Consider the following 17,036-nt stretch of genomic DNA (forward strand, 5'->3'; position numbering starts at 1 on the left):
CTAAACAAATTTGGCAGCAAAAAAAAACGGTTGCAAAAAGGATCTGCGGGAAGCCCAAGAAAAGTAGTTTGTGCTGCCAACACAGCTTCTGTGGACCAGATAGATTTATTGAAGAAATTGAACTCGAAGACAAAATATTTATCCTTCCTGCGAATCCAGGCGCAAGTTGTCCAGTAGTGCGCCCCTTGTATCATTGAGGCGATTGGTAGTAGATACGGACACCGGAAAACTTTTTATAAATTAAATTTTACCTATCAAAACTCGAAAAGAAAACAGCGCCTTTTTTCTAATTCGAAAAAAAAATGTACTTGCATTCCCAGTGTAAGTCGCAGACGACCTAGTTTTGAAAAGAATTGAGGTACGAATTCGTCGCACATATCACGATATTGAATATTATTACTGAATATCTAGAGCTCATATTACTCTCAACTCCTAAAACTGACACGAATTCAGCACCGGGAATATGACGGATTTGTAAATCTTATTTATTTCTATTTTCTGCAAGTGCATTGTTAGGCATTTTTCTACTCTGCCGTAGGCCTACATTCTTTGCTTTTATTATAGCGTCTGTAGAGTGTTATACTACTTGCCGTGAATGATGTCCTCCTGCAAAAACCAAACGAGATGAGTTTTGAGTGGGTTATCGAGTGCAAACCATGCTTGAGGTGCCGAACGAAAGCGATATGGTCAAATGACTATGTCGGGGACACACCAGAATGTAAAGGGGCCAGATAAGGTAGTAAATTGTCGACGGGATGCGCTCTCACTTAATTATTTACCGCTCGTTGCCTTGTACCGATCAAACTTCTACTGTTATCCTGCATAGGTCATGTCAGCTTTTGCCATCTACGTGTTGAGTCCATTTATGTGGCGACAAGCGATTGAGATTGGCACTTTCATTTTTGGGCGTTAATACTTAAGACTTAACGATTTTGTCGATAATCCACCAAAGTGCACTCTAAAAATCCATTCCTGTCCAAAACCATGCCCTGCGTTGGAAATGATGGACGCTGTAACGATATCAAGTTTGTCGAAACCAGAGCGGATTCTTCAAATGGGGCAACGATTGAATAGGAAAACAAGGCTAACTGTATTACATTGGTGCTTGGCCAAATCTACCGAGGGGGACTGAAGACCTGCCTATGTCGGATACCGTTCGTATGTACATTAATGCGGCGCCTAACGCTACAGATCCGCGTTTGGCTATACTACGTGTAGCAACACTGTCAGGACCATAACTGTTGTTAAGATACATCCCATGATGACCGTTGTGGCGCTGCTAGTACTTGAGCCGCTGCCTCCTCTGTGTGACGAATCCGTACATATTATTGCTGAACATGTAAAACAATATGGTACCTAAATATGGGTACAGTTTACGGTAAAGTTTACGGTAAGCTTACGGGACGGAATTTAGTGACTAAACAAGATCACGGGAAGGACTAAACAAGATCAAGGAGTAGACACGATAGAGTGTAGACGTCCTAGAAATTCTAGCTAACAATAGTCAATTTTCAATTTGTTGCCAAACAACACAAACGCTTCCTCAGTCTATTACATAGTAGCACTTGAAGAGTCCAAGCATCGACTCGTATCCACTACTTCGACCTTCGAGCTGAGACCTGCACCGTTATGGAAGAGACCAGCACGCCGCAGTCATTTGAAGAGGTCATCGCACTTCTCGCCCGCCAACAAGCGGAATTTCAAGCAATTATGCAGCATCAATACGCTGCCAGCGAGGCACGCATCGACGCGCTCACATCGAGGCCAACAGCGGCCCGCCAAAATCAACCTCCAACGTACTACGGAAAGCTAGACGAGGATCTCGAGCTTTGGGTTTTTGCCGTGGAACAATATTACGCGGACTATCATCCTCAGATGACGGAGGAGTCGCCCCAATTTGTCACGATGATTTCATGTCATCTGGGGGTGACCCCTATGAGCTGATATCGCCAATTTTCAGCGGACTGTGACGCGAGAGGAAACGTGAAGACCTTGGCTCTTTTTAAAGCAGCCATGCGCAAGCGATTCCTACCACCTGACAGCGAGTATCGCTTACGGGAGCGACTATGTGCGCTTAGTCAGACCACGTCACTTCATGATTACGTGGCAGAGTTTCAAAACTTGCTCATCCAGTGCACGGTGCAAATCAGCCAGCTGGAGCTGCGTTTCTACTTCCAACAAGGGTTTAAGCCGGCAACCGCAAATCATTTGCGAGAACATCACCCGGCGACGCTCGATGAGTCTATCCAACTAGCGCTTCGTTTCGATCACGCAGGGCAAAGAGCCATAGCAGCTAATGAGGACTGGCAGAGTTCAGCGACGTGTCATCGCTGCAAGAACGTCGGCCACATCGCTCTAAACTGCCCGACGAAATAAGCACCTTCTTTCAAAAGGAGGTCGTGTGACGAATCCGTACATATTATTGCTGAACATGTAAAACAATATGGTACCTAAATATGGGTACAGTTTACGGTTAAGTTTACGGTAAGCTTACGGGACGGAATTTAGTGACTAAACAAGATCACGGGAAGGACTAAACAAGATCAAGGAGTGGACACGATAGAGTGTAGACGTCCTAGAAATTCTAGCTAGTCAATTTTCAATTTGTTGCCAAACAACACAAACGCTTCCTCAGTCTATTACACTGTGACGTTGTCGGTAGATACGGCGCCGTTGCTGCTTGATGATGACTCAATTGCACTACATCTATCTGTGAACGCGTCGATGATGTCTGTCTGGAGATATATTTTCGTCTCTGGAAGCCTGCAGCTGCCGAGGCCCAATGCTGCGATATCCTTCATTAGTGCCGTGCAAGCAGAGCTCGCACAGATGGCTCGGTAGTGAGCTCAGATATCGTCGAAATGCTGCTGAATCCTGCATCAGCGGAGCATCCAGCCACGTGAGAATTACTCGCGATTCCAACGAGGTCCGTGGTAGCACAGGCGTCGTCCGCACCAACGCCACCGACGAGTGTCATGCTGATTGCGACAAAGGCAGAGAGCGACGAAATCATGCTAACGTTACGTTGTTTTTAATCTAGGGGAGAGCTGCGCTTCACAAGGCAAATTGTGTTGTGTTTGCGGTCAACTGGAACGACAATCTGCAAACTGAACACGATCCGGAATAAGATGCCTTGTGCAGACAGATATTGAAGCCACTACTTGCAGAAACTTAAAGTTTATCCGTAAACCAGCTTGTACTTGTGTTGATAAGACTTGGACCAGATTAGTTATTCAGCTGAAAATATCTAGTTGGCTAAACTAAAACGTTTTCTGTGTAAAACTACAAGAACAATACAAAATAACAAATAAACGCTTGACAGAGGATCTGACATGTTTATTTGTGGCATGCGACCGGGGTTATTAATAAACGTGTTTGTCTGAAATGAGTTTTCATTTTCTTTGTCCAAAAACCCGCAGTAATATAATCATATTATTAGCTTCGAAGTTTAAAAATATCATATTTTAGCTTTTAGAATACTAGGAGCAAAACGGGGTTGTAAATACTGATAGAAGTGGGGGTGAGAATCACGAAACGCAAATGGATAAAATTTTCTTAATCGTCGCAAGCCCGACATGTCGGCAACGTATACTGGTCAAATACGGCGCCGACATCAGGGCGACAGCTTAACGTGGTTCGCCACCCTTGAGAACGGCTGCAACCGCAAGACATTAAGCTGTCTGTCGACTGCTTCTAAAGACTGACGATTTACTAGCAGATGGCAGTATTTCTTCTCTCACAGTTCCTACAGTGAAATATATATGGTGAGCCTTCTTATATACTAAGTAGTGCAATACTTATCTAAAAATTCAGATTTGCTGTGCGCTACGTGTTTCATTTGAAAGGGAATGGTAGGTACTGCGGAAACCTCTTCACGCAGTGGGGCGTGGGTGGATTTGCTGAGCAGCTGAGGTCCTTAAAAAGTCACCATGACATTGTGCAACTACTTGTTAACCCTTAGGAAATGTTTCATTCCAGGCGTCGACTTCAACCGACAATTGCGCTGATACCAGAAATCACTTCGCATCCCCTTAGACTTGAGAGACTATTGCGGTTGGACCGCTTTGTCGATGATGTAGCTCGTTTTGAGCGAGAGCCCGCGTTAATGAGAGATGGGCCAGAAGCTAGAGAGTTACATCTAAGCCCTTTCGCTATCTTTCTTAAGACGAAAAGCTGTCTATCAACAAAAACCTCTGTTAACCCTTCGACACAATTTCCACTTGCCGTATGTTAGAGCCTATGGCGCCGATAAGGACAAAAACGGACAGAAGGGCTGCATCAGTTTCTTTAATAGAGTGCAGAGAGACTAGTCGAACGTATGTTTGGGGAGAGCCTCTCAGCGAATCCGGTGGAATGTCATCACACGCTCACGCTTGTCACTCTGCTCTTCGCTCCCAAGGACGCACACCAACGTGGTCTATTAACTCGTCCCTGACCGACTCAAAGACATCACGCGACATGCCGCTGCTCCTGTTCTGGTTGTCCATTCTCTTCATCGCCAGCTCGGTTAGCGCAGACGACTGTACCATTGAGCAAATAAGTGCGGTGGCGAGCAACTCACATGTGGATCCATGCGCGAAAGCCATGGAATTCGTGGAGATTCTGAGTTTGGCTGCTCTATCTAGCGATCAAGTCAAGTTGTTCTGCGCAAGCGGCCCTTGCATGGCATTATACGACGATGTGCGCACAATGGGTCTAGGCGACTGCACAATTCCCAGCACGGGGACCTCGATGCAAAAGGACATTTTTGAACCCGTCACGGAAGCTTGTGGCAGCAGTGGATCGCCAAGCAGCTCTACTGACGCCGAAGTAGAAGTGGATGAAGCTTCGTCCATCAGCTCGAGTTCAACGATCACAGTCTCCATCGTCGGATACGTCGGCGTGACTCTCTCCGTCATGTTGTTCTAGATCAAACGTACTGATAGTTAGCGGGTGGGCATGTTCTGCAGAAGATTTAGAGTGAAAAAAAAAAACAATAATTTGAGCCGTTCGGGTAAAAACTTTATCTAAAAATCAACGGTAACCAGCTTCGACAGCTGCAATAATGGAGCTCTTTACAGTGCATGTGCAGCTTGAATGGATGGGTGCTGGCGCAATGACCTCCTCTCCGGACTTGCTTACTTCGTTTTCTCTTCAGTTGTGTAAAAATTAATACAAGTCGCTAAAAGATTTCTAATCGAGGATGATTTTAGTTCGCGACAAAGTGCAGCGAAGCTCAGTTTCAGGCGATATCGAGACATGCTTTTGTCACTCTCTATTGATCAGATCAAGGGAATTGCGGAAGCACAGCGTGTACGGCATTGTGGGAGGATGTTGAGGCAATGGGTTGGGCGGCAGCTTTTCCCAAGCAGCCCAACTAAAAATGATGCAGGGCGAGCCAACTCTTACGCTGGTGGCTGTTTCACTAGTCACGCTCAATGTCACCATGTTGAATATTTCGCTTCATTTTTACGTTAGCTTTTCGAACTAGACACAAAATAACGCCTCCATGGCGAATTTTGTTTTAACCACTTCTTTTTTTCTTATTTGGGCAAGAAAGGCTTGGTCTCTCCACCATGCAGCATAAAGTTGTTGTTGTCGGCGTAAAACACATAGTGCTGCAAGATGAACACCACGTCCACAATAATACTCACAAAGCCCAGCGAGAACTTGACTGGGTCCCCCGTCATGGCTGTCCAGTCGTTCGTCGCTGCAGAGTCCAGCAGCTGCTGCCCAATGGACAGCAACCCTCCAGCAATATCCAGCAGCACGTTCCAGATTGTCCACCCCACCGTCGACTTGCGCTGGTAATTCAGCGCAATCTGCGGGAGACACTTCACCAGCGTCGTCATGAGCTTCACGTAGCTCAGCAGATACAATAAGTTCAACGTATTGATGAGCGAATCTTCGTTATTTCCCGTGAACAAGACTGCAAGCCCGAAGACAACAGCGGCGACGATAGTCGCGCCGGTCCACAACATCGTGGGCTTGCTGACCACCTGTCCGCCTCGCGGGTATATTGCGCACTGGAAGAGCGATACGGCCACCAGAACCGCCGCATGCAGAGAGAAGAAGACGTCGTTGAGCTCCACGGCGTTGCGGTGGCCGTCGTGGCGCCGCATGTACTGCTCTTGAACGCTCTCGCTGTAGTAGAAGGCCACGTTAAAGATGGAGTAGCACGTGAAGCCCAGCATATTGAGCACCGTGTAGTCCAGCGACAACCCCACGACGCTGCGGCGTTGGCGGTTCAGGAACACTTGCGGGTAGAAGCTCACGCTCCAGCAGAAGAAATAGATCCAGCCAATGATGCTGGAGACGCGGTTCCACGGCTTGGGGATGTGCGCATTGGCGTCGAGCGAGAGACCAAAGAAAAGCCCGAACAGAAGAATTAGGATGGAGATGACGACGACCCGCTGGTTGACGGGCAGCTCCATGAAGGAAAACCCCATGAGTGTCGAAAGGAACGAAGAAGGCGTTTTGATTCCCAATCGACCGCACTTGAAGTGATGAAATGTGACAAAGATGAACCGGTATGAAGCGATTCATCGCGGCGAATCAGACAGTGCAATTCGATCGACGTGCGGTTTTACCAGCGAATCAGATGTCGCCGAAAATATGACAGTTTTAAGCTCAAAACCGGTAAAAGCTCACAATCGCAAAAAAATGACAGTTTTGCACTCAAAACCAGAACAAGCTCAAATTTACGAAAAAAAGGACAGTTTTGCACTCAAAACCGGTACAAGTTCACATTTACGACGGTATTTAACTTTTTGTACCGCTTTTCCGAGCTCCAGCTGTTGTAATAAATAATAAAAAGAGTATTTGTGATGATCAAGATTAATACAATACAAGTAGCGCTAGTACTAATAAATGTACTACGTAGTAGTATCTGGCGGCAAGACGATACCCGACATGCGTAAAACAATACCGACTCTTCTTCGAAACTACAACCAGGACTTAAGGCTTCCGCATCACATATCAAAGGACGTATTACAAAGTTTTGGTTTTCAGTGTACACAGGCAGCTTCACACAAAAAAGAAATAAATGTTGTAGGTAATTCAGGCTGTACCTTTCATCATCATTATACGTTACACCTTTGATCATCATCTTACGTTACACCTTTCATCAGCATCATACTGGGCGTACTATTATTAATAATCGTATTCGCGTTTCATCACCGATTTGCCAGCAGATTTAGCGATACTGGACTCCTATTCCTAGTCTTTCCTTTGATTAAATGATGGTAGAGACTGTGAGCTTGATCCTTGCGAATAACGTTAATTGCGTATCTATAGAAGATATTTTGTCTTGTGATAGTTCAGCTGGATTTCTAGGCCATTCCACGATGCATGTACTGTTGATTTTTTTTGGGCTGCTCAAAATTTAAATAATATCAATACAAATGTTTTTTTTTAATTATTAAAATAAATTTGATAACTAACATGTAAACTGCTATTAATAGCTCTATTCACACTATAGATTTTACGCAGGCACAATCACTGCTTGTGCCTGCAGAACCTCAGAAATGGAACTGTACTTCGATGCAAGATGGGATTGTTGGGATTGTCGAGCGAGCAGTTGTTTGCTTTATGTTGCTTTTATAGCGAGCTTCTCAAATTGTAATTTGCCACCCAACGCGCGGAGCATGCGATTCTTCGTGGTATTACTGGCTACCCTATTTGCAGGAACTTCTGCTTTATCCGCGGCTATGGAAGCAAATGTCGGCCTGCCAGTCGATTTTTTAAGAAACAACCCTCGAGATGCTGCTCCTACCAGGAAGCTACGAAGTGACAGAACGGAGGACAGCGAACAGCGAGCAATCAGCTTCAACGCTCCCACACCATCAAAGTTTGTCGAATGGTTGTTTTCACCCAAGGTGGCAGCGGCGAAGAAGCTCAATTTAGCCGAAAAAATCAGGATCGAAAAGTGGATGTACAAGCAGAAGAACTCGGAATACGTCTTTAACAAGCTAGGTCTTAGCGGCGGGCTGGATGGGATTCTCACCAACCCGAAGCTACATCTCTACGCAGCCTATATCGACCGGTTCAACAAGCAACACTCCACGAATAAGGTCTCAATGCTTGACATGTTCACGACGACTTATGGAACTGACGGTGTAATCAAACTTCTTGGAATGGGAACAAGCGACGCAACTACTATGAAATTTACATCGAGACTGCGGACGGAGCTCGCAACTAGTTGGGTCACGTCGGGGAAAACCGCAGACGAGATTTTCACGCTGCTAAAGCTGGACAGGGGGGCATATAAAATCTTCACGACTCCGCCGATGAACAAGGAAGTCACCAACTCAAAGCTTTATCTGTACGCACGCTACCTTGATATATTTAACAAGGAAAAACCCAAGGAGCAGGTTTCAATGCTCGACATGCTCAGTAAGACCTACGGTGAGGACGATGTGGCGAAGATGGTTGAACTGGGGTTGAAAAACCCCAAAATGGAAAAAGTCTCATCATTATTGCGGGGAGATCTGTTAGGTAAGTGGCATAACAGTGAAGAACCCGCGGAGAATGTTTTCAAGATTCTAAAGCTTGACGAAGCGGGATATGACCTCTTCGCGTCTCCGCAGTTGAATACATGGTATGTCCATATCAAAAGCAGTTATGATCGAGCACCCGAAGATGTTATGCTGGATGTGTTGGTTGGACATTATGGTTACGACGGCCTATCAAAGATTTTTATACTTGGAGAGCAAAGGATAGATCTTTTTAAGAAGCTTCCTATGGATTTGGAGAACATTATGGTAAAACGGTGGCTGACAGAAAGCAAATCATCGAACCAAGTTTTCGAGCTATTGAAGCTGAATAGAGGACTGGACGGTCTTCTGATTAACCCCAACTTGAGAATGTGGGAGAGCTACAGGATGAAGCTGAGCTCACAAACACCTGAGAAGGTTCCTCCGGCGATAAGCACGGTCCTGACATTCTACGGTGTCAAGGATCTGTCCGCTATGCTCGAGAAAGCGATCAACGTTCCTGCAACTGCGAGTATTGCAGCGAAATGGCAGCATGAGCTGGCTAATAAGATCAAGCGATAGCAATTTAGAATTGTTTGGTTTTATACTGTAGATAGGCAAATACAGTTTATTGCTATCAAAAGTGCATTTATTTCTCTAGACTTTACTGGCTAAACTCGAGTTTGATGTACTCTTAAGTACTGAAAAGAGGCTTGCATGGCACTTTCTGCTCTCCCTGAAAACCCTCTTTTTTTTTTGCTTCTCGGCGTTAGTGTTCTCATGGCGTATGGGAGTTATACGGTCGGTGCTCGAGAGAAATGAGCGTAGCAATGTACAGTATTACCTTTTAATATCAGAAAGCTAAGGTATTCTGCATGTAGCTCAAAAGAGTGGGTAAAATATTTGAAATGGTAAAATAAACCAAATTGTAGATATTGAATACTGTATGAGCCGGAACGGTAAAATATTATTGCTACAGTATTAGCCATGTACCCACTTCAACGTTGGTTTCATATGGCTACATCCCATTTGAGTTCTCAGCCAATCTTCGTTCTTCTTTCACATTTTCCCCTCCAATCACATCTCGTTATTTCGTGGAAGATATTCTCGCAAGCGTCGCGACACGCAGTTAGAAACAGTCGCATTCCCCAGTACGCCGCCTCATCTCGAAGGCCATGGGCGACGCTGCGGAGCTCAAGAAGAAATGCGAGAGCCTCAAGGAGACGATTGAGAAGACGCGTGAAGCCAAGAGTGATGGCGGCTTCCAGAGCGCCAATGCCAGCTCCGGCGCCAAGGCGATCCTGGCCCCACCCAAATGTCGACGACTATTGAAAGGCCACTTTGGCAAGATCTACGCCATGCAATGGGGCGGAGACAGCTCGAGTCTTGTGTCGGCGTCACAGGACGGCAAGCTCATCGTGTGGAACGCTCAGACCACCAACAAGATCCAGGCCATCCCTCTACGCTCCAGTTGGGTCATGACCTGTGCCTTCGAGCAGAAGCAGCGCAACATGGTCGCCTGTGGCGGGTTGGACAACTTGTGCAGCATTTTCCACCTATCACAGGCGCAGGTGATGCGCGCCACCAAGGAACTAGCCGCCCATGATGGCTACCTGAGCTGTTGCCGATTCGTCGACGAAGCGAACATTGTCACTAGCTCGGGGGACTCCAACTGCATCTTGTGGGACGTCGAAAGTGGCGAAGTAAAGACCACATTCCGCGAACATTCGGGCGACGTCATGTCCGTGAGCATTAACCCACATAACCCCAGTATGTTTATTTCGGGCTCGTGTGATTCGACCGCCAAGGTCTGGGATATCAGAACGGGCAAGACCACGCACACGTTCCAGGGCCACGAGTCGGATATTAACTCGGTCGATTTCTTCCCGAGTGGCAACGCTCTGGGTACCGGCTCGGACGACTCGAGTTGCCGTCTCTTTGATCTTCGAGCGTATGGAGAGCTCAACAACTTCAGTAACGACAAGATTCTATGCGGCATCACGTCCGTGAGCTTCTCTAAGTCGGGTCGCTTCCTCTTCGCGGGCTACGACGACTACAATTGCTACTGCTGGGACGTGCTCAGCACTTCCGGAGCGCATATCTACCAGCTCGCGGGACACGAGAACCGTGTGTCTTGCCTCGGAGTTAACCCGGCAGGTCAGGCACTGTGCACAGGCAGCTGGGACACGCTACTCAAGATCTGGGCCTAATATCTGGCAAAAAAAAGAAGGTGTCATAGGCAACTTCACCTGCAGCATTTTATATCAGATTCTACCTGCATTTTTCAGTTTTTTTTTATTTTGGTCTATTTCAAGAAAGTGGATATAATCTAACTTGTTAGAGCGTGTGCTTAAATGTAAGGTACCCAAGAAATTGTCGGAGCTCGTGCCACTCGATACGTCGCGTGGCTTGACCAGGTCGTGGCGAGACTTGAAATGATTGAGAATTATGCCGCGTTTTCTCAGTTGATCCCAGGTCGATTCTGGTTTAGGCGGCGCGTTTATAGGGTCTAAATAGTCTATAAAATGGAAACTAGACCAAGTTGAACTTCTGGTAGAGTTAGTCTGGCAGACGTCTGACGTTGCGAAGAGAAGGTGGATCCGGTTGGCGAATGATTGGCTTCCGGTGTGTTTATTGGCCTCAAGACCATACGAAACCCACTCCATCACGTTGAGAGATCCCTATCTGACGCGTTCATGAATTTCTCGACCATTTTTGAGCTCGGTTTCGACCCAAACATAAGCCAGATCAGAATATTTAGCTCTTTGATATTGATTGAGTGTTCTCTTTCGCAAGGAACTTCATTGTCTGCAGTTAGAAATCGATCTCGTGTTTTCCAGCTGCGTTTCCTATTCGGAGCACTGGATTTTCTGGGGGGTTTTCGGTTTGGCAAAATATTAGAGTGCTGCAGATAGTTTCTTCAGCATCAAGTCGTACTGCGTTTGGTCTCGGAAAGCTCTCTTGTAAGTAAATCAAACTCGACGATTATCTCTTCAAACAGATAATTTTATGTAGGGGGGTTGATTTTTAATTGGCCAGAAGCCTCTCCATTATATTGTAGTGTATGTATCCTAGCGCAATTTGAGGTATTGTAATGGAATAGTATACCGCACGTAGTATATTACTTGGTAGAATCCATTAGTACTAGCTCAAAATATAGTACTTTAGCGAGCTTGTTAACAATTTATGTGTTCGTCGTATTATATTGTGTGTTGCAACTCTCGTAGTGACAAAGCACCTCCTGTGGCTATTTCGCAACCGCAGCATCAACTTTGGTTGCCATACTCCGGCTTGGTGCAGACAATACGGAAAGCGCACGGGGCTGGAGAAAACAAACCTAAATATGCTCTAAAATGCACTAATTGCACTAAAAGATACTGATACAAGCTAATTGAAGCTGCCGCAACAACGGCCTCCCGATGGAGGTGAGCGGGTGCGCTGTTGCGTAGCCGCAGCAAATTTGCGCGGGGTGCTCGCGTGCTGAATGGTCAGCTTAAGCTAAAGCTTAGCGCTTAACGCTTTTATCTATTCTCTTAATGCTCTTATAGACTGATGCGCTCAGTCGTAGGAAAAAGGAGAAGTGAGCTTCCATTAGCAACTTAGACCACCATCGCGCGAGCGATGCCGCCTGCAAAGATCTTTCCCTGTGCAGGCTGTTTTAATTTTACTGATTCGCTACGTATGTGTTTCTCATGCCGGCTTCACCTATCCTTATTTGTGGAGCCGCCTATCTAACCAGTGGACACTTCCCACGTACTCGTAGGCTCACTGGCATTAACATCATTATCTAAATACTCATTCTAACTGTCCCATGCAGTGTTCATCGATGTCAGTAGGTATTTCACTCCAATTGTGCCTCTCAGGGTTGTAAAATTACTTACCTTAGTTAGGACATATATGTAAGTAGGTAGTACTGGACAGCCCAACATCCTTTTTCTACTAGATCCCTTGCAAATAGGAGCTTAATTTGAATGTGGTCGCTAGCTTTATGGTTTCCTGAACTCTTCGTGTACTGATACCCGATCTACTATCACAACATAGTTACACAGGCGTTGTTTGAGGATACCTGTGACGGGGTCACACAGCACCTTGCGCTAGAGGAAGGTATCTTCCGAGAGTATACAAACTCTCAGTGAACGGCAGTTCACAGGTCCCCTCTTTAATTAAAGAGAGCGAAGTGACCTAAATAAGGTAGATTGTAAACTGAGTATATTTATAGGTAGGTTAAGTTTGAGGTTAATACAAACTATCAGTTACCTATAGAAATGCAATGTCATTTAACCAATGGTTGGTTTTGAATGACCTTGGTACCTTGTACCAAATATCCCGAAGTATGACATGTCATACTCCTGAAGTGTGAAGTGTCACACTTCATGTAACCAGGGTACACTTAGTGCTACGTACCCCGTTACATCCTCCCCCACTTAGGTTCGGTTTACCGACCAATCAGAATGAAGAGATGTTCGTCACAAACTCTCATTCTCAAAGTCGAAAACCATCGACTCGGCCGCGCGAGCGCGGCGGAGGCTCACTTTACAGTTAGAGCCTCGAGCAGCAACCTGTGCGCTCTTCGTCAAGGTCTCCACTTCGACCGTTAACATGCCTCGTGGCACTGCTAAGAGCGGTGCTAAGACACGCTCCAAGGCTGCAGCCGGTAAGGCGCAGGCCAAGAGCACTAAGCCTCACGGCAAAGGCTCTGCACTCAAGGAGGCTACTCAGGTGGCCTCCGAGGCGATCGGATCCTCGGGTGACGCGGCTGCGGACAAGCGCGCAAGCAGGCGCCGCAGTCCGTCGCCCTCGTCTTCAGACAATCGTCCGAACCCTCGGTTCGTAGAACGTGAGTTCAACTCGGGCAGTGAGGACGATGCCGAGTCCGAGAGCACTCATGATGCTCCTGCGGGCTCTGTGGGAGGGCACAGCCCAGTGCCCAGTGAGCACAAAGAAGACAGCGTGCAGTCGTCCGCTAGTGATCACGGTGATCACAGTCCCAGGACCTCTGTGCGCTCTGAGAGTCCGGCCGTTAAGGCTAAGGGCACTCCCAAAGCCGGTGGCGATGAGGAAGGGAGTCCTCGCAAACGTCTCTCGCTTGCCGAGGGTCTTGCGCGCGCTAAGGCCTCTAAAGCCGAAGGCGCCAAGCCCTCAAAGAAGCGTACCGCCTCTAAGTCTCCACTCCGCGAGGAGAAGGAGACTCGACGCTCCTATCAGAGTCTCTTCGGCTCCTCGGATGAAGAGGAGGAGAAGGAGGAAGAAGAGGAAGAGGAGGGTGCCATTGTTGAGCCCCGGGAGGTCTCGAATGACCTCGACCAGCAGCAGGAGGATTTCCAAGCTGCCCAGCGTGTGCGTGGGGGTTCGGTGGCGGCACCCGTCAGCCAGGGAGCTGCCATCAACTCAAGAGGGTATTGGCCTCCCGAGGAGAGCTCTGGGGCTGACCTCTTCTTAGAGCTTCTCGTCGCTCCTCGTGGCCTTGTGGGCGGCCACACTTCTAGGGGCATCTATGAACGAGCCCTTGTTCAGAAAGAACAGTTGTTCGTCGACAACGTGGAGGCTGCTCGGTGTGTGCTTCTCGCGCCACACCGCATTCCCCTTAAGGACTTCACGACTTGTCGTAAGAAGCCCGAGACCCGGGGTGGTCTCTATCCTGTTTGGGGATACCCCTGGGTTATGCCCGAGAACTGTCCCACATGGAGTTCTTGTGAGGACATGTTCTGGGCATGGGTGGAGTCTCTTAAGTATTCACCCACGGAGTTACGGGAACTCCATGAAGATCAGCTGCTGTCCCGCATCCTGGACCAGCGTGATCTTCGTGTGAGGTTTGCCCACTTGGTCAGCAAGCGCATGCTGCCAAGGGACATCCTGAAGCGCGCGGCTGCCAGCGCTCACGATGAGCGCGGGTACGGTATGTATTCATCATCCGTACCCCGTTCGGGCAAGAAGCCCCGGACTACTTATGAAGCTGCCGCCGCTTCTGTTCCCAGATTGCGACAGCCTTCGGGCAGTCAATCAGGAGCCGTTCAATCGGCTCCCACGAGTTCTCGGAGTGGGCATAACCCCTCCACTTCACGAGGAGCTGTCGCTTCCCGCGACACCGTTGCTCCTGGAGGATCCGCTCCACGTGGAAGTGGACTTCTCCATTCCGGTCAAGCAGGGGCGGAGGTGCCCTCGTACGAGTACGAGTACTCGGCGCCTCCCGAGAGCCACTCTCGTTCGAGTGCTCCGACTGCGGGTCCGACACGGGACCCTGAGGTTGACCGCCTCCGTCAACGTCTCCTCGTGCTTGAGATTGCACTTGGCCTTGGGACTGGCGGTAATGCTGCCGCCCAGGCCGGGAATCAGGGCGAGCTCGCTCGTCTTGCGGGTCGCCTGGACCTGGTGGAGCGAGAGGTCGCGAGCCTGCACCTGCGGGTGGACCGCCGGGCCTCTTCGTCCGATCTGGACGAGGCCTTTCGCATGATCCGACGGATCGAGGCTTTGTTGCCACGTCCGGAGCCGCCTGCGGCACACTCCCAGACGTACGCGTATGGTGCGTACCCGGCGTACTCAGCGTACTCGGCGTATGGCGCCGGGGTCCGTTCGTATGGAGCCCCTCCGGCGTACGGTCTTGACCGCAGCCTTGCCGTCCCGACCGAGGCTTGGGTGCCTGCTCCGACGCCCTCGTCGACGACTGTGACCGGCCCTCGCTTCGAGGAGCTGGGTCAAGGGGGGTCTGCGAGTCAGCAACCCCTGCGGGTCAAAGTACCGCTTAAGACGTCCGACATAGAACGTCGGGTGCGTCGTCATTGACTTTGGAAGGTCGATGGTGTACGACGCACCATGTCTGGCCAGGACTGCAAAAGGTCCGATGAAGCGGTGCTTCAGCTTGTTGCTGCCGACAGAGCTAACAGTGTCTAGAGGTAGGTTCCTCGTGTCTAGTAACACTAAGTCACCAATCTCAAATATACTTAAGTTTCCTCTTCCTTGTTTGTCCGAGTACTCCTTTTGTTTATCTTGGGCCGCTGCCATGGCATCGCGGACCCTGCTGACAATGTTCAGCTTGGTATCCATAAAGGATTCCACCTGTTTCTGCAGCGAAACTGGCCTCACATCCGAGACCTGGGAGGAAAGGGCTTTCCGAGCCTCTCCCCCACTTAGAATAGAGGAGTCAGTGTTTCCTCGAAGAGTGAGAGGCACTCTGGGGTGGCGGAAGCCGTTCAAGTAGAACGGCGTGAACCCCGTGGACGCGTGCACCGCGTTGTTGAGCGCAAACTCAACAACTGGAAGCTGCGTCGACCACGTACGTGGCGCTGCCGCGCACACACTGCGCAGAGTGTCCTCGAGCACTCGATTGACGCGCTCTGTTTGGCCGTCTGTCTGCGGATGATCCGCAGTGGACATCTGCAGACGAGTTCCCAGTAAAGGGAACAGCGTTTTCCAAAACGCAGCAGTGAACCGCGGGTCTCGGTCCGAGACAATCGTCTCCGGGAGACCGTGATAGCGGAACACGCCATCGACGAACAACCTTGCGGTTTGTTCGCCCGTCACAGTGACGGGAACTGGAGCAAGATGTACCATCTTGCTCAGCCGACACACGAACACCAAAATTCCGGTGTTGCCGTGTCCGTCGGCGGGAAGCCCAAAGATGAAGTCAAGACTCATCGACTTCCAACAATCAGCCGGTACGGGCAGGCTCTGTAGTGGAGCCGAAGAGTGCCCTGCGGGTTTAACCCGCTGACATGTTTCACATGTCTTCACGTATCGGGCGGCCCACTTGTACATGTCGGTCCATTAGAAGGACTGAGAGACCGACAGAAAGGTCTTCTCGCGGCCCAAGTGGCCGCTGGAGGGCGCGTCATGCGCCTCCGCGAGGATGTCGAACTTCAGATCCTCGTCGTTGGGTACGACCACCCGTGGAGGATCAGTGGGCTCCACCCGATAATAGAGGAGGCCCTCCTTCAACTCATATCGGTGGAGCCGTGAGCGCTGTCGCGACGAGAGCCAGTCGGACTTCGCGCTCGTTCCGGCCTTAAGGAACTTGACGATAGGCGCGACAGCCTCATCGTCCCGATACGCCATGCGTATCCGATCATATAGATCCGTTGTCACCCGCGTGATGTGGGCCAACTCATAGTCGGGACGCCGAGAAAGGGCGTCCGCAAGCACGTTGAGCTTGCCCGGCTTGTATTCGACGCGAAAGATGTACTCTGCGAAGAAGGACAGCCACCTCGCCATCCTTTGGGAGAGGTGAGGCGAGTTAGTCGCCGTCCTCAAGGATGCGTGGTCTGTGTAGATCACGAAGGGCCTCGAGCCCAGAAGGTGAGCACGAAACTCAACAAGGGCATATTTCATTGCCAGGAGCTTTTTGTCGTGGACAGGGTAGTTCCGCTCGGCGGCCTTGAGATGCCTAGACTGGAGCGAGATGACTCGTTCCTGTCCAGCCGTGTCGTCCTGCAGCAATGCACACCCGATGGCGTAATCGGAGGCATCGCAGACGACGCTAAACGGCTTCGTCTCGTCCGGCAGAGCCAGGACAGGGGCCTCTTGGAGACTGGCCTTGATGCTGTCAAAAGCATCCTGGTGCTCTTGCTCCCAGCGCCAGTCGACGTCCTT

The 17,036-nt window shown here is 49.2% G+C and overlaps 5 protein-coding genes and 1 pseudogene across 5 annotated transcripts; 4 read left to right on the forward strand and 2 right to left on the reverse strand.

The window, feature by feature from the left end:
• Positions 1-2,013: 2,013 nt before the first annotated feature.
• PITG_06372 (uncharacterized protein) lies at positions 2,014-2,376 on the forward strand (the record flags this gene model as incomplete). Its single annotated transcript, XM_002998458.1, has 1 exon — positions 2,014-2,376. One exon carries the CDS (start codon positions 2,014-2,016, stop codon positions 2,374-2,376), a length of 363 nt encoding a protein of 120 aa, XP_002998504.1.
• Positions 2,377-2,702: 326 nt separating this feature from the next.
• Positions 2,703-3,004, reverse strand: PITG_22800 (annotated as a pseudogene; the record flags this gene model as incomplete).
• A 1,383-nt stretch (positions 3,005-4,387) lies between these two features.
• PITG_06373 (putative GPI-anchored serine-rich elicitin INL3b-like protein) lies at positions 4,388-5,001 on the forward strand (the record flags this gene model as incomplete). The annotated part of the gene is made up of 1 exon (XM_002998459.1): positions 4,388-5,001. One exon carries the CDS (start codon positions 4,459-4,461, stop codon positions 4,906-4,908), a length of 450 nt encoding a protein of 149 aa, XP_002998505.1.
• A 521-nt stretch (positions 5,002-5,522) lies between these two features.
• PITG_06374 (Lysosomal Cystine Transporter (LCT) Family) lies at positions 5,523-6,428 on the reverse strand (the record flags this gene model as incomplete). The annotated part of the gene is made up of 1 exon (XM_002998460.1): positions 5,523-6,428. One exon carries the CDS (start codon positions 6,426-6,428, stop codon positions 5,523-5,525), a length of 906 nt encoding a protein of 301 aa, XP_002998506.1.
• Positions 6,429-7,625: 1,197 nt separating this feature from the next.
• PITG_06375 (secreted RxLR effector peptide protein, putative) lies at positions 7,626-9,035 on the forward strand (the record flags this gene model as incomplete). Its single annotated transcript, XM_002998461.2, has 1 exon — positions 7,626-9,035. The coding sequence occupies one exon, from the start codon at positions 7,626-7,628 to the stop codon at positions 9,033-9,035; it is 1,410 nt and encodes a 469-aa protein (XP_002998507.1).
• A 450-nt stretch (positions 9,036-9,485) lies between these two features.
• PITG_06376 (guanine nucleotide-binding protein G(I)/G(S)/G(T) subunit beta, putative) lies at positions 9,486-11,000 on the forward strand (the record flags this gene model as incomplete). Its single annotated transcript, XM_002998462.1, has 1 exon — positions 9,486-11,000. One exon carries the CDS (start codon positions 9,629-9,631, stop codon positions 10,661-10,663), a length of 1,035 nt encoding a protein of 344 aa, XP_002998508.1.
• Positions 11,001-17,036: the final 6,036 nt, after the last annotated feature.

Source organism: Phytophthora infestans, genomic scaffold, assembly GCF_000142945.1.
Source record: "Phytophthora infestans T30-4 supercont1.8 genomic scaffold, whole genome shotgun sequence".
Taxonomy (NCBI): Eukaryota; Oomycota; class Peronosporomycetes; order Peronosporales; family Peronosporaceae; genus Phytophthora; species Phytophthora infestans.